Source organism: Carassius auratus, chromosome 24, assembly GCF_003368295.1.
Source record: "Carassius auratus strain Wakin chromosome 24, ASM336829v1, whole genome shotgun sequence".
Lineage (NCBI taxonomy): Eukaryota > Metazoa > Chordata > Actinopteri > Cypriniformes > Cyprinidae > Carassius > Carassius auratus.
In genome coordinates, this window is record NC_039266.1 from 4,929,451 (window position 1) to 4,947,639 (window position 18,189).

Sequence of the window (18,189 nt, forward strand, 5' to 3'; positions counted from 1 at the left end):
TCAGTTTGCCAGTGATCGTTGCCTGTTATGACCACGTCTCTGTTTGATAAAAGCTTGCACATGGATTCACACACTTCCTCTGTTCTCTCTGTAACATAATCTGTTTAGGGTTACCAAGAAACTTGCCGCATTAATATAGAATTCAATTGACATCACAGGTGTGTGATTAATAGCAGTTTTACAATGGCTTTGAATGCAAATATGGTGGATGACTAATAGAAAGATAAATCATATATACTGAAAACTTGAGCAAAGAGACTGAGATCAGGAGCATTAGAAATATGTCAGGATGAGTCTCCGCTCTCTTTAATACATTCATCCCCTTTAATAAATAATAAGTGTCAATTTCGAGACCTTCGGCATCTCATAAACTCATGCCAAGGGTCAGTCCCCTCAATATCAGCCCAGATTAAAGTTTAAATGGGAGAATCACAGCACACTAAGCTAAAATCCACAACCGCTGAGTCTTGTCAAAGGCAGTGGTGCATTCTGGGATATTGATTTTTCATTCTTTGATTCATTGACAATGCACAGAATGTATCACCATCTTATCTGCCTCTTTAACAATATCTATCAGCATCAAAGTCTGCCTCTTCTACATCAGATGCAACTAGTTTCATGTAGATTACAGTACATTGCACTCTTTAAAGATACATGCTTGCTTTTGATTTATTAAATGTTCACCTTAGCTCTCAGGTCTTGAAAAAGACAAAGATTGTTCTGGCCAATACCGCTTTTAACCTCTTTTAACTTTGAAAGGCATTAAAACAAATGACCATGTTTAAAATCTTTCATACCTTCATAGAGCCAGTCGCTCAGACCATTGAATATCACACCCTCCTTCCCAGTGGAAACAAGACGGATGGATCTGTTCTCCACAGTGGCCCGATAGTAGATGTTATTCTCAAATATAAAAATCTAGAGAAATGGATAGAAACACAAACATGCTGCAATCAACATTTGATGGATAGGCCTGGAGGGGTTTACTGGGGATGACATTTACAGTGTGCATGGAGAACTTTAAAGGAATAATATCATGCAGTTTTTATGATCAAATTTATTTTCACCCTGAGGTCCATTTATAATATTAGTGAGTTGTTTTTGTTTTCACCCTCTCTCTGACCTTTGAAGCATTTAGGGTTTTTGCTGCTGTGACTTTAAGAAATGCCCCTTTGCAGGTTTAACAGTTCTTTGGTCCCTGGTTTCTGTTGTTAAAGCAATTGTTCAAAAACAGATTTGGAGAAATGTAGCATCAGATCAGTTGCTCACCGATGGATTCTCTGCAGTGAATGGGTTGCATCAGAATGAGAGTCCAAACAGCTGATTACAAAACATCACAACAATCAGTCCAAACAACTTCAGTGTCTTGTGAAGCAAAGATGCATGTTTGTAAGAAAAAAGTCCATCATTAACTTAAAGCTGCAGTAGGGAACTTTTGCCGCTCTAGCGGTTAATAAACAGAACTGCTTGCGTCTTGCGGAAGAACATCGTAGCCGGAACTACTTCTCTCTGTTTATGTCTATGAAGAATCACAAAGGTACTGGGTTACTCCGCCGCGGTATCCCCGAAGCAATCTAAAATAGTCAGAATATAAAAACTTATTATAGGTGCACCCTAGTGATTCAGGACAAGCTAAAAACACGGTTTGGAAAATGGATTCATGGTGTACTCGCTTATTATATACATTTTGTAAATCTTGAACACAAAAAAAAAGTTACGGACCGCAGCTCTGATTGGTTGTTTCTTACCGGGAGCGGATTAATTTCTGCAAATGGCAATAGGACCACTGGGAGGAGCCAGAGGAGCTTGATTTTTTCACGGATTATCTGTCTCATATTCTACTGTCAGGACATAATGACAGATTTCACAAATACATTTTTACAAAAGTTACCTACTTCAGCTTTAAAATTGATGCTTCTGGACAAAATATAAGTCCATAATTTATAACAATGCTTATATTGGAAAAAGTCAACCCCACAATTGTCCTCTCACATCAGCATCCATTGATATATTAGTTTAGAAATTATTTGGATGTTTTGTGCATATTTCTTAGCCTGACTACATCAGACTTTCTACTTCCGCTCAATTTCATTTCGCTTCTGTACTCAGGCTGATACAGCATCAGAGCTTTCTGTTTGCCACCGGTCTGGAAACAGCCGGGCCAATCAATGAACAGAGGGCGGGCTGAGAGCCGTGACGTAGATGCTAAGCGCCGAGTTTTACATTGTAGGTTAGAGAAATCGAAAACCGAAACAACCGCCGAAATGGGAAACGAGACACGGGATGCAATTCGCTCTGTTATGGAGAACATTCAACTCTTTTTCAAACTGAAGCCAGAACAAGAAGAGTGTTTAACAACAGGTTTACAGTGGAAGTTCAATCATAGATTTGAGTTCGATGCATGATGTCTGTGCTTCAATGCGGCTGTACAGAAGCATAACATACGTCATAACTAAACGTATCTGATTGGCTTACGGTTAACCAATGATTTTAAACTTCAGACAAGCGCCCCCTAGCGAGAGAGAAAACACTTCTCTATTATGCCATTCCAGACTCTGTCTACGAAGCAAAGTGAAGTAGCAGAGTCTGGTATTACCAGGCTACATATTTCTCTCCTGATTCAGACAATACAGTTTGTATTTGTTTTTGTTTGGATATAGGGTTTGTCTGAAGTATAAAAACACCATTATGATGAGTTTGTTTATTACTAACATTTAGTTTCTGCATAGAAGACATTCATTGATGAACTGGAGTCATGTGCATTACCTGTGAATTATTGTGATGTTTTTGTCAGCTGTTTGGACTCTCATTCTGACGGCACCCATTCACTGCAGAAGATCCATTGGTGAGCAAGTGATGTAGTGCTACATTACTCCAAATCTGTTCTGATAAAGAAACAAGCTCTTCATCTTGGATAGCCTGTACATTTTTAGCAATTATTCAGTTTTGGGTGATTCAGTGGAGGTCAGACAGAAATAATCAAGCATTTTGTTTGAAATGAACTTCACACTTTGGTTTATAACATCATAAGGATCTAAAGGCAGCAGCTGATACAAAAAACAACACAAGGTTTGTTTAACCTTTACACATTTAAATCTGAGCTCTTTAGCTTTTTAGGATTAATCATGTTTATCTTGCTTTCACCTTGAGTTGGCAAATCGAGTTTCTGATTTATCTCTGTCAGAAAGTTTGAGTCATTTTTGCATTTTAGTTTCTTAGTACGTCAAGGACAGTTTGGCTGAGAGAGCTCATACCGATTCAAATATGTCTTTTCATTTAACTCAGGCCTTTAAACAAACTGTCCTTTTTTATTTATTAATTTACTTTTATTCATTTATTTTTTTGTGCTGAAGTGAGCGTCAGTATCCAAGCCAAGATCACCTCTGAACATTCTGAAGAGTCACCTGGTGGCTTCATTTATAAAATGACATCTGTAGCACCATATTTAAAATAACCTCTGCACTCAGAAATGAAAGGAAACACTCTCTGTGGTAAAGATCACAGAAGAAGTTCCTGGGGGAAGAGTCCAGGACATTTTGACTTTTAATAGGAAAACCTTCTAAAATAGAACTTGATCATACCAATATATATATATATATATATATATATATATATATATATATATATATATATATATATATATATATATATATATATATTCAGTTTAAAGTTATTTACAACATAGGAACATAATTCAATATTTTTTTAACCAAATTAAAATTCCTGAAAAATCTGAATAAATGAATAATCACCTGGACGAAAGCTAATTTTCCTTTATTTTTTTATTTATTTTATTTTTTACTTCGATTGATTGATAGAGAGATCGATTGATCTCTTTAAATTTCGAACAGGATCAGTTTTCCCTAAAGGGGTCAGGTAAATTTGTCTTTCAGACATACCAGCCTTGTCTGAATCTGTGTTCTGCTTGCACAAACCTCTGTAAAAACTAAAGAGCGGATTGCCCAATGTTTTTCAACTAACTCGGCAGTCCTCTGAAAAATCTATTTTCCCAGATAGGAAAGTCTGTGATTGCAGTATTGTATTTTCCCCCCATTGCTTCTCATTTACTTTGACCTTCGTTGAATACTATAATTAAAGCTCATTTTTGTTGTGCTTCCTGGTGCAGCTTCATTACATATTTAAAGCTGTTTGCCAACATTGCAGGTAAAATAACAGTTGGTGGTTCCAGTACTGCTGTCAATTAATTAACTTATTCCCTTAATGATATAAATATACACTGTTGGTCAAAAGTTTGGAAAAATTATGATCTAATGTTTCTGAAAGAACTCTCTTATTTATTTTAAGAACTCTGAAATTACTCTGCAATTATATTTTAGATCCATTAAGAAACAAATAACAATAATAACAATAATTGAGCATCAATCAGCATATTAGAATGATTTCTGAAGGATCATGTGACGCTAAATTTGGCTTTGCCATCACCTGAATAAATTACATTTTAAGATATTTTAAAATATAAAACAGTTATAATAATAATATAGGTAAAATATTATTGGCAAGCACGTTATCTTTCAAAAAACTGTACAAAATCTTGATTATTCCAAACCTTTGACCAGTAACATTATATCAGCAAGTATTTGGTTATCAGTATTGTGTGTGTGTGTGTGTGTGTGTGTACAACAGATGGAAGAAATTAATACTGGTGAATAAATAATAACAGAACTTTAATTTTATGGTAAACTATCCTCTTAATATTTTGTTTATTGTAATGTGTTTAATTATGAATCACTCTCAAAAAAGCATTAGGTATTTTCGGGTCGCAACTGCTAATAGACTCCAAAAAAAGTGTTATGAGAAAGTGTTATGAGGCAGTTCCACTTTTATTATAAACCTAATAAAAGTTTTCATTGAGGGTTCATGAAGTAATTGAAAAAGAGAAAATGGCTGGACCAGCCAGACAATTCTTCTGAATATATTCCACTGCCATCAGTATGTGTGGTTGTGCTTGTAAACACACCGTAGGCTGTAGAAAGGAGTTTATACAACTTTTAAATGTTATGAATCTTCTTTTTTTTTTTACACTCCTGTTTGTGAAAATATATACTGCTGAAAGCTGGCCCCTTTCAAATAAATGAAAACACACAGTCCTTATGGGTCCAATTTCATCATGAACATCTTGCTGCTGTTGTTACGTGATGTTTTTCTTGGAGCTCATGCTCTGCACTGCATGTGAGGTGTGTCGATAACATATCAGAAAGACTATTGACAGTGGACTGGCTCAGGAGAAGCATTGATCTGTAATCTCTCTCGAACACACCGCAGTCACTTCACAGCACACTGGATGACACACACTGATGTATTCAGCCATGGCTGCGGAACAGTAAATAAAGCTAATTCTAAAGCTAAAGCTAGTATTTTTTATAAGGAAACAAAATTAAGGCATTGTAAGATATTTTAAACATACTTTAAAACCAAATACCAACAATTGATTATTGACTTTCATACACAAATAATGAAAGACAAAGCCGACTGACCCTTGCAGTCTATTGAGTGTGTGCTTGAAGTATACTTCATATAAACAAACCTGTGCAAGCAGATAATTTAATATTAATGAAATAAAGAAAAACTTAATGTAATTTAAGAGAATACATTTCAAAATGTTAATGCTTCTAAATTAAAGCTGCTGTAGGTAACTTTTGACGCTCTAGCGGTTAATAAACAGAATTGCTTGCGTCTTGCAGAAGAACATCGTAGCCGGAACTACTTCTGTCTGTTTATGTCTATGAAGAATCACAAAGGTACTGGGTTACTCCGCCGCGGTACCCCCGAAGCAATCTAAAATAGTCTGAATATAAACACTTATTATAGGTGTACCCTAGTGATTCAGGACAAGCTTAAAACACGGTTTGGAAAATGGATTCATGGTGTACTCGCTTATTATATACATTTTCTAAATCTTGAACACAAAAAAAAAAAGTTACGGACTGCAGCTCTGATTGGTTGTTTTTTACCGGGAGCGATGGAGTTTCTGCAAATGTCAATAGGACACTGGGAGGAGTCAGAGGAGCTTGATTTTTTTCACAGATTATCGGTCTCATATTCTACTGTCAGGACATAATGACAGGTTTAATAAATATGTAAAAAATATATTTTTACAAAAGTTACCTACTGCAGCTTTAAATGCTTCTGTTAATAAAGTGCACTTTGTAAAAGTTTTACTTTCAAGTATTTTTTTACTTCATTGTTTTTTAATAATCTTTATTGTGCTTTAAAGCTATGCACTTATTTTTACTTCTATTACTAAAGCACATGTAAAGTTCTTGATTGCAAGTTTAACCACAGGGTATTGGTAAATATTACTCATTTTGCTGTGAGAAATATTAAACTTCATCATTATAAATGTCTAATTACAAATATACTGTATTTAAACACATTACTTTTTATGAATAGAAATTACATTGAAGTACATTTTAGTTTAACGTAAAGTGCACTTTATCCATATTTCAAAGACAACGGAAGTAATAATGCAATTAAATATAATTTTTTTTTAATTAAATTAATTAATTAATTAAAAGTCATCTAAATGGAGTTAAGTGTTCAAAAACATTACAATCAGTTTCACACTTAAGTATATTCTTTTAAAGTATTCTATTTCTGTAATAAGTACTCTTTTTAAAAGCAAGATAATGTGTAATTTTCACAAGGGGAACAACACTGTTTGACAACAACCCATTAAAAGAAGCATCTTAAAATGGCATTTAAGACTTTTATCTATATCTATAAATAATTTGACAGTTTTGATGTTTTAACCAATTAAGGTGAGATGAAAAACAATCTAGTTTTGAGCATTTTCAATTATCTCAATGGTGGTTCTGCAGATGCCACAGGACCAAGATACATGGCTACACTTTAATGTCTGTCAATAAAAAAATATGCTTTTTCAGGCCCAGATGGTATAGTTACTGCATACAGACGAGGTCAAGCTACACAAGCACTCACACAATGGGTTTTAATACTGTTTTAATATTGTCCTAAAGTGGAGCTGTATGCGAGTGTAAAAAGTCTCAAGGTAACTTTAAAAATAATAACGGGGATGCTGGTGTGAATATTCTAAAAGCAAGCAATCTCCATAAACATCTGTGACTCAAATGCATCTCTACTGTATTTCCTCCATGAAATGCATCTCCATCAAATGGAGAGAAATGGTTTTCAGATATCGACTATAAAAACCACAACAAACACATCTGAAGAAATCCCGAAATATTATTCTGCCAGACCAATAAAGTAGTAAAGCCTATGAATATATGATGAGCTGAATTATTCTGAATTTATTTCACTTCAAGGTGTTCTGAACTGTCTGGCAGCTCATCTGTACTTGGAAAAAGTTGAGATTCTTGTATCTGAGGGGAGAGTTTTATGCTGCGTACATCTAATATGCATGTCGAGATGTGTAAAACACATCTAGGACACATGACAGGATGTGTGTCCTGAACGACAGGATGTCCTAATTATTTAATATCACACACACTCATAAAGTCTCTGAGATGAGTCGCGCTGGTGAGCTTCCCAGCATGTGAAATCATAAATTCAGTCAGAGTCTTTTGTGTGCCTGTGCCATAAACCACTGAGATTATTTCCAGGAAAAGAAGGAGAGAGGATGATGTAGAGTGGTGTGATTCAAATCTGCAGTTGGATTTTTTTTTATTTTTGCATCCTTTCAGGAATCTAAAGTGGTTAAAGTGGTTTGCAAATTGGGGTTGTCACAATACCAAGATTTCAATAGTTGATACTAAAATCAGAGCAATTTCACATCACACAGTATCAATTTCAATACCACAACGATATTCTAAGCACTTAAAGTTGGGCCATAAACTGCTTTCATTTGGTCAGGATATTTTCTAAACAGTGGCATTATTCATGTTCTTTATTTATTTTGTAAATTGTACAATTAGTAGATCCAATTACATATTAAAATGTTTTACAACCCAACTGCTCAAACGTTTGGGGTCGGTAAGAGTTTTAATTAAAAAATCATCATCATCATTCATCAATCATTCTTAAATACAATGATGCTAAAAATCAAGCTTTGCCATAAACGGAATAAATTCTATTTTAAAATATGTTCAAATCGATAACAATTATTTGAAATTTTAATAATATTTCAGAGTTCATGTTTTTGCTGTGTTATTGTCATAACCTTTGTCAACATAAAACATTTATTTGAATTTCTTTTTCTTTTTTTTTTTAATTCTTAACGGTCCCAAACTTTTGAGTGCTTGTGTATACGATGGTTAATATTGCTGTCCATTATTGTGTGTTGTTCTGTGCACGCAAATCAAAATGACTAGATATCGTTTTTCCTTGATTTTTGTGAGAAACATTGACTGATCATTTTTACTAGATGTTTTACAGTATTGATTTTTTAAATACGAAGCATTTTGAATCCACTTGGCCGTAACTGTTTGATTGAAATAATGGTTTCACTAAATACTCAAAAAACTAATCAAATGCATTTCTAGCTATATCACTCATCCTTAAAAATTAACTAATTAAAAAAAGTAATTAAAACAATGACATGAAGCTTTCAAGTATTTATTGACAAAGTACACAGATAATTATTCAAATAAACAGTTGAACATGAATTGCATGCAGAGCAGTGAGTGATTTTCTATTTTTGGTCAATATTGTTGTTTGATTATTATATTCACATCATAACAGACAGCAGTAGGTCTATCAGGCTGCATTAATACAGTGTAGCAATCTGATATTTTGACACAAATCTGATTTGTTTTCATACCGCATGTTTACATTCACTGAAGACAAACCGAGTGTATTTACACCAATACCTTGCCAAGATGGGAAATTAACAAAGAAAAGCATCTGACAGCTTACAAGTGCAGGAGCATTACCGTGAGACACAGCTACTCTTTACAGAGCACACACAAACATGTGAGCGCTCACCTGCAGCTGCCTGTCAGTCACGCATCAAACTCCGCACTTGTACTGCTGATATTTTATTTAATTTTTTTTACTTACTTGGTACCAAAATATGACACTTTTGGCATCCCTCCTGCTCAGTGGTGTAGTCGGGGCCATGCGCACATATACATCATATTTGCTCAGGGCTGTTTGTGTTTTATAACTTCCAAGGATCAATATTTGCATATACCCTTGGTGTACCCACTTGTTTTGTTTATTGACAAGTCCATAATCTACTGTAATATTAGCTTCTAACTGTGTCCCATGAAAATCATGATTCTGTGTTATAATTTGTGCATTATCACGTCTCTAATTCTACATTTTCCTGCCAGTCATCAACTGAGTGTGTGTGTGTGAACTGTGCCTGTGTCGATTAACTGGCAAAATACTGGAAATGGTGCATTCCGCAGATGAGAATACATGAAAAGCGTTTTCAGAAGGTTTTCTAAGGCTGTGAGAAATATTAAACTGATTTAAAAAAAAATCATAATAAAGCATAGTGCTATGGTGAAATCACAAAGGTTGTGATACAAATAAATATATATATATTTGTTGCCGGTTTAATATTCACTTTATTTATATGTGTGTAGTAATGTGCATCTCAGAGCACTTCCGTTCACAGTAAATGCTGCTCCACACAAACAGTTATCATTTACATGCTTGGCACCACCTCATCTCAAACTCCATACTTTGCATATCCTGCGAGTCTGAATTGCTTATAACGTTCGTCTGGGAATTTATAAGGTAAAAAGAAATCATAAATCTACACCTATCTTTCTAAATAAGCTAACTGTTCATGGTGACTTCAAAATAAAGTTAGCATGTTTTGATGTTCACATGTTCTTGTTCAAGAAATGACAGTGGCTGTAGAATTTCTATCAAGTATTATAGATTAAATGGACATTTAAATGAAATGTTATTTACTCAGTATTAAACAAGCATTAGATCACACCTGTAAAATGTAAAACAATTGTCAGGCTGTTTTCTTTCATTAGTTATCATTATACAGTTTCAGTGTTCAATAAACCAAATGCTTACTTGCTGTTGATAGTTTATTTCTTTTTAAATAATAATTATTGCCTCATTGCTATTGTAAGTATTTTAAGTCATTTAAAAGTCTATTGTTTGCTTAGGTCTATTTTTATATAGATTTCTCGATTAATCAGCAGAATAATCGAAAGATTACTCGATTACCAAAATAAACGTTAGTGAAAGCCCTATAGTATAGTCCTTAAAATAAAGTGTTTCTTGGTTTTCTTATTACCACCTATGTATTTTGGTGATTATCAGTGTATCTTAATGGTACAAAAGCACAAGATTATTATTATTATTATTATTATTATTATTATTATTATTATTATTATTATATATTTATATTGTTAGGTTGGTATATTAACATTACACTGTACAAGTTAATAAAATATACTGTAAATTTAGCTCAATCTGTAAAACCTGAAGAATTCCTACTGTATTTTCCTTCACTTCTGGCAGTTTTTTTTTTCTGCAATTTTTGGTTTACAGTATGGAAAATGTCGTCTTTACCAGCTGCTGGCCTCGCGGTCCCCATCCAGCATACTGCAGATGAGCGTTTCGCACTTCTGGAGGGTTCAGAATCCACGTTTCCCTGTAAGAGAAGCAAAGCCATTACTAAATCAGCTAGTTTGATTCTGCATGACAAGTAGACTAGTTGACCATCCTGACCCAGACAGACAGATCAGTCAAACATTCATGTCTTCAGAGGGCTAACAGTGCACACTTCCTCTGTGTGGTGCAGTGGAGCGTGTGCCAACAGATATTGATTCCATCACGGTGTACAACACAGCCCAACACAACAGTACGCCGAATAAAGCACCATGAGGGAATTCCTGCTCCAGGAAACCTAACAGTGATAGTATATCCCAATGCGCTGTTAAATCCAGCTGGGACAGCGGCCCAGCGCTGTGTCAGCATCTGTTCCTTCCGTCTGACGGAGCACATAAATATAGATGCTTTATTCTGCTGCTGTGTACGATGGCTCTGTGCACTGCAGGCTCAAAAATTACAGGTGACACAAGCTGTACGTCTCTTTGCTAATCACGGGACAGACAGGCTGGGAATTTGTCGGTAGGACCACCGGATAGCAGTATGGAAAGATTCAGTTCTCTGAATGGCTTTGACATGTGACGTGAGCTGTGAGATGCTGCATCGATGTTTCCTTGGTTTATAATGACAAATGGACTTTGTAAACTAATGTGACTGCTATATGACTTACGGAGTTTCCAGACTGCAAATGATGTAGTCCGCGGTGAAGGAGTGCTCATAAACCTGAGAGTTTGAACAACACAGAGGCAAACAGAGACAGAGAGAAAACAATTAATTGTGGGAGAACAGCAGTTACTGCCACTACAAGCACAAAAAGCTCTATTAGCAATACAGCATGAAAGGCTATGCATTACAGGGACATAGCAAAGTTTTAGCCACAATGTGAAGAGGACAGATTTTTTGCCATGGTAAAAATCACAGTAACACACCACCTCATTTTTTCAACAAAAGCAAAATGTAAAATAGCCCAATGTTTAATAGACAGTACATTTAGCATGATTACAGTACAAAAAATAAATAAAAATTGTTACGTCGATCAATCACACTTAGCGGATTATTTTGTGTCAAAAGTGAATAGAGGAAAGGATCAACACAGAGAAAGTGTTTATTAGCTTATTATTATTTCTGTATATTAAGTGCATTAAACTACTGAAACTTTATTTATTTTACATTACAAGGCTAGTTTAAGCTGCAAAATGTTATGATACCCCCATAAAAAATTATTAATTCTTACAATAATTTTGTATAGATTCATGTTTTTTAAATTATGTATATTAATAATTTATATTTCTTAAAATAATAATAATAATAATAATAACTTTTATTTATTTTTAAATAACAAACATAAAAGCTAGATTTTGTAATCATTTTTTCAAAGATTTAAATAAATAAACAAATAAAGAAATATTAATTACTCTACAGGACATTAGCCTTTCTGTCGGCTGCATCTTAGTAAATTAATATAGAAGTCAACCAAGGTGTGGTCACATGTGTGCTTTAAATATGACACGTTCAATCAAATTTCAGAGGCAGAACTAACTAAATGTAGAAAATCCTAATCCATCACTGCTGAAGAAGGTACGAGTGCTGTTGTGTCACTCTGAGGACAGTGTCAACAGCTGTCCATGAGCCAGAGGGCTGACCGTAGCATATGCTCACAGCTGACATGAGCTTGACACGTGTGCTGTAGCGGAGCTGTTAATACTGTCAAAGATTAACATTCAACACCTGTACTCACAGTCTTACAGATGCAGAGAGATGGAGAGCTGCTTTGTGAAGGGCAAGTGGCACCATGACAGAGTTTGAGAATGAGGGGCGTTATGAACGGGTGTGTGTGTGCGTGTGTGTGTGTGTGTGTGCGTGCACTTAAGCATAGGCAATGACAGGTGGGGGACGAGGCTGTCATCCATCAAGGTGATGTTGGGACGGGCACTGAATAACAAACTAGAGGCAGTGCTCACATTCTTTTCTTTGGCTCACTCTTGCTTGTCATGTGTGTGTGAAGTGCTCTGGTGTCACTGTCCCAGCGCTTATGACACCTTCTCCTCCGTCTCTACAGCTCTGTACGACAGCTGCCCTGATCAAACTAACTCGTCACCTGTAGTGTCCGACTCTAGTGTCCTTCAGAGTTTGTACTTTCATCATTTCTTTGCACACTAAAGCTTTAGGTGAAGTCTGTATGGAGATTTACTTAATGTGTTTTGTTATGCTACAGCCTTATTCCAAAATGTATTAAATTCATTATTTTCCTCAACATTCTACAAATAATACCTCATAATGACAATATGAAAGAAGTTTGTTTGAAATCATTGCAATAAAAAAATAAAATAAATAAATAAATAATTGCATGTACGTAAGTGTTGCTTCATAATTTTCTACTGTGAATTTTCCATCTGAATTGGATAAGGGTCATTTAGTTAACATACTCAATAGTTGAAATACAACTGATGAACTATTTTAGAACTGAAGAAATTTCCTTTACATTTTTAACTTTGCATTTCAATTCCAAAGTCTGGAATCCACACTTTAAAATGTCCTGTTATTTCCAGGCTTTCTATTACTGTGGAAACTCTGGTTTTTGGTGCTTTCTCTTATTGAATTGTTGCCTAGCTAGCAACACCTGCGGCTAATTCGTACAATCATGCAGACACCCTGTGGTTCGGAGCCTTACTGTATAACACAATATGAAAAGAGATGGGGGTGAGGGTGGAATAGAAGCCGAGTTCAGACCAACCAATCAAACCAAGTGTGAAAACAGCCTCTGTCCTCCTTTCTCTCGACTGGCAGGTGTGTGTGTGTGTGTGTGATTGCTTGGTTTCTGTCACTCCAGCGGGGTGTATTTTTTCTCTGGTAAGGCAGTAGAGTGTGACGGCCCTTTCACATCGTGCAATGATTACTTTCATCTCAACACACACATGCAACACCAAATAAACACAGGCCTCACCAGCTGCACGTTGTAGGCCAGCAGAACGAGTTTCATATCTGGGGAAACCTCATATTTGCTGGCTTTGTACATTTCCTGAAAAAAAAAAAAGAAAACGGAGAAAAGGTAAATGAGACTTTATAGAAAGCATAGCTTCATTACCATATTCCTTATTCGGCTGTGACAGATCACGGGGAGAGCGTGGCATTAATCAGAGCTGCCACTCTTTGATTCTCAACAAACCTCATGTTCTGTGTCCTTGCCTTCACTGTTTTGCATCCCACCATCCCCTAACGATCTGAAGCTGCTAACAAGTTACACAGAACATTTGCACTAATGATGGATGTATTCAGCTCTATTAATAACAATAGAACTGTCTGTCCTGTGATGTGCTGTATGACGGTGGAGTAATTAATACTGTAGTGCATGCTGATGCATGACTGTCTGCAAAATGAGACATTCACAATGCATTTATCTTTCATATGGTGATCAATTCAGGAGGAAATAATACAAGGTGGGAGTTGATTTTATCCATCGCATTTGATTGGACTATTGTGTCTTGTTTGTTTTTTTGATGCACTTTCTGATCACTATGCAACTGTATTTTGTACAGTAGATGTGCTATTGGCAAATTTATTGAATGTTTAAATGAAGCATATATTTTAACTATAATGATTTGAAATGTACTTTAAACCTATAACTTGATATTATTACAAAAAAATGTCAATAAACAGCCCTGAAAGTGTACTCTTAAAGGGCTAGTTCAGCCAAAAAGGAAAATTATGTCACTAATAAGTCACCCTCATGTCGTTCCAAACCAGTAAGACCTCCGTTCATCTTTGTAACACAGTTTAAGATATTTTAGATTGTGTGTATGGTATACTGTCCTGTACTGTACTGTACTGACTTTATTCAGCATTGTCTTCAGGTTCATTTGGACAGTTGGATTCAATAAACCGGTTGAAGAAAACGGTTCACCGGTTCTTTTGCGCACTACGTAATGACATCATTGGCGATGATTGCCCTTGATTCAAGCCTTCGGTTTACCCGCGCTCATAAAATTAGCAGAAATTAAGTTCAGAATCAATCACCAAAAGAATCAGATTGTTTTAGGAGCGCTGTGTAACGCTCTTCACGCTGAATCAAACATTTGCGGTATAATCAGCTCCTCGGTTCTCGAATCGGACGCGTCTGACAGATACGGTTCTTGATTCGTGAATGAGTCATTATCTGGCTCGGCTCGGTCTTCATCTTCAGTTCTCTCTTCACAGCAGTTCAGTCAGTGTACTGTTTGAGTACATTAATTACTCCGGGATATTGGTTTGTTTGAACTCAGAGGGAGTGTCAGCAACGTTAAAAAAAGTTAAGTGCTTAAGTCATTTGTGAATTAATGCGTATTGGAGACGCGAATCGTTTAAAACTATTCAGTTCGATTTGGTGAACTGGTTAAATCGAATGATTAATTCACGAACCGGACATCACTACACTGCAGTGTTGTGAACGCTCTCACAACAGACCCGGAAGAAAAGACAATGCTGAATAAAGTCATAGTTTTTGTTATTTTTGGACCAAAATGTATTTTCGATGCTTCAAAATATTCTAACTGACCCTCTGATGTCACATGGACTACTTTGATGATGTTTTTCTTACCTTTCTGGACATAGACAGTAGACCGTACACACAGCTTCAATGGAGGGACTGAGAGCTCTCGGACTAAATCTAAAATATCTTAAACTGTGTTCCGAGGATGAACGAACCCTTTAAGAGCATAGTACATTTCATTAATATTATATTATCTGCAAGTACAGTTGCTTATATATATATATATATATATATATATATATATATATATATATATATATATATATATATATACATACACACACACACACACCTGTGTGAACTTCAGGAGAACTAACTTCATACATATACTTAAAATCATCAAAACACCAGATGATTAGAAGTAAATGACCAAAAATGATAAAGGAAATTAAGCTGGTGGAGAGAATAGTAGTAGCTCAAATAGTAGCAATTAAAATTTTCAGGTACTCATAGGAATATTTCCCAGGTGAAAAAAATTTCATAATGTACTTTAAAGTGCTCTATTTTCATTCACTAATTTTTTGCTTAATATACTAACAAATATTTTTCAGTACTTAAGGTATATCTAAGTGTACTCAACTGATTTGAATTTGAGACACTATGAATATGAATATGAAAATGTGCATTAACATACTATCTCTGTATTAACAATGTATTTAATTACCACTTGTAGTACACTTGAGTGTATTAGTATATATAAAATGGTTCAAGTGTTCTAAAAGTGGTAAAATACAGTTTTTCCTAAAGATTTGCATGATGTAGATGAGTTTGCTTCTTGATCGAAACAACTGGAGAAATGTATCATTACATCACTCGCTAATCCGCATGACTATAGTAGATCAATTAAGTCTTGTAAAGTGAAAAGCTGCATGATTGTAAGAAACAAATCCATCATTAAGTCTTTTTAACTTTGAACAGTGTCCCCATCCTGGACAAAAAAGGTGTTTAGAAGTTTTGGACTGTTTTGACTTGTAAACAGTTCATGATCTCTGCATTTCTTTCCTGGTTTAGATGAGACTACTTTTTCACTGGAGAAAGCGATATTATGTATAGACAATTCATATTTCAGTTGGATGGTTTGAAATTGAAAACATCTTGATGGATTATATTACAAACATGCATGCTTTTGTTTCACTGTGTTGATTGATGGACTGGCATTGTGTGAATTACTTGTGGATTACTGGAATGTTTTCATCAACCATTAAATACTTCATTCAGCACCCATTCACTGCAGAGGATCCATTGGTGATCAAATGATGTAATGCTAAATGTCTCCAAATCTCTATCTTAGATGACCTGGGTGAGTAAATGCTCTGCATATTTTCATTTTGGGTTGAACTTTTCCTAAGCGGTTTTACGATTTTATGTGGAAGAAAGAGTTTAAGCAAAACACTTACAAACTTCCTGTTTGTGACCAGGATTGTACTCTCGTTGGTCTCCATGTTAAAGCGGACAACATCACCTTCACGGGTACGATAGAGGAGCTCATTACCTAAAGAGAGAGGATCAGAGGATGGGAGTTAGTGGGATAAAAAAGTCAAGGAGAAATAAGTCTCTCACTTGCTCTCTGTCAATAATCTAGTCATGAATGTGCCCCTCAGTGCTCTCTAGCTGTACCGGGGGGCTGACAGTTGAAAAGGAATGATAAAACTTTTCATTTTTTGGTTTTCCACATGTGACGATGACTTTGGCAAGGACATCAGTAAAAAAGCTCTTTTAGAGATCTGGAATGCAGCACACAGCCCTTGTTGAGAAGAACGCAAACCGCCCCATCGCCACTTTTAATTGCGGATTAGGGGAACGGTATGCAAAGGCTTTTTTATCTCGCTTGCATAACTAATCGGTGATAAGAGGTGACACAATTACCATCACAATCACATTAAAGCTAAAGTGGAAGGCACTGAAAGCGCTGCAGTTCTAATGGGTCAGATCGCTGAGGTCAGATGGAATGCAATTAGTCATTTTTATGCTGTAGATACAACAAATGGAATTACTATGAAGTAAATAATCTGAGATGGATATAAAACATGAGTTTTTTAATGCATTGCATGATGAATAATAATGGCTTAAAGTGTGTTTTTTTTTCATTTAATGGTTGTTGTAATGCTCTGAATGTTAAATGTGCTCATTTTATGGTGATTGCTGGAAAAAAGGTGCCCTTCACTCTTATTTCCATGGCTGGAATTGACTGGCGAGCTGATAAGGTGCCAGAACAATCATTTGTCGACTTGACAAATTCCTCCTTTCTTGCTCTTCCTCTGACCTGATGTCGGGCCGTACGTTTCAGATCAGAACCTCATCAAGCGTCCTCTTCCCCTCTGCTCTCATTCATCTCTCACACTCTATCCATCACACATTCAGACAGGAGTGCTCTAAACACACTTCTCCTCATATCATTCATTCTCTGGGACTCCTCTGAGCTCATCGGAGAATTCTAACTGTCCTCGGTTTGAACCGCCTCTCAGTCCCTGCCGCTAGCTTATGTTTGGTCATGTGATTGTGCTCCACATGTGATCTTCTCATATGCTTCCTTTGGTTCATGAGTTATGTTTTTTATCGGTTTGTTGTCTTGTCAGGTGGATCTCAGTTCTGTTTTGTCATTAGTTCACTGTCTTGATTACTTTCAGGATTATCATAGTTATTAGTTCATGTGGTTAATTAAAGTTTGAAGGTAATTGGACTTACACTACATTTTAACTTATAAATGGTTGTCATTTGACTACATTCAGCATTTTTTTTTTAGAAGAACCCATTTTTGAACTTTTGCCATCTGGCCGGCGTCTCAAATACCAGAACAGCAAGGCACAAAAACAGTTTCTTCCCCCAGGCAATCTACCTCATGAACAGTTAAAATGTTCCCCACTTATGCTTATGCAAACAGAAGTGCAACATCCTTATATTTATTTGTTACCCCTCCATCCTAGTACATCCCTGCATCTTTTTCAATCCTATCCCATTATCATTTATAGCACAATTGTTTATACACTTATTTATTTGACTACATTTTGTTTTTGTTTTTTTTTTGTCTGTGTGTTGGTGTCTCTGTGTACTGGAAGCTTATGTCACTAAAACAAATTCCTTGTATGCGCAAACATACTTGGCAATAAAGCTCTTTCTGATTCTGATTCTGATTCTGAAATTGC

General features: G+C 35.6%; 1 protein-coding gene across 4 annotated transcripts in view; it reads right to left on the bottom strand.

Moving 5' to 3' along the window:
- The window catches only part of dpp6a (dipeptidyl-peptidase 6a), a 345,025-nt gene that overhangs the window by 47,082 nt on the left and 279,754 nt on the right, over positions 1 to 18,189 (bottom strand). For all 4 annotated transcript variants that reach the window (XM_026200773.1, XM_026200772.1, XM_026200774.1 and 1 more), the window contains 5 exons: positions 16,444 to 16,538; positions 13,466 to 13,540; positions 11,192 to 11,244; positions 10,483 to 10,564; positions 798 to 918 (listed from right to left, as the gene is read on the bottom strand). In XM_026200773.1, coding sequence (XP_026056558.1) covers positions 798 to 918; positions 10,483 to 10,564; positions 11,192 to 11,244; positions 13,466 to 13,540; positions 16,444 to 16,538 — 426 coding nt within the window. The remainder of the gene's footprint in view (positions 1 to 797; positions 919 to 10,482; positions 10,565 to 11,191; positions 11,245 to 13,465; positions 13,541 to 16,443; positions 16,539 to 18,189) is intronic.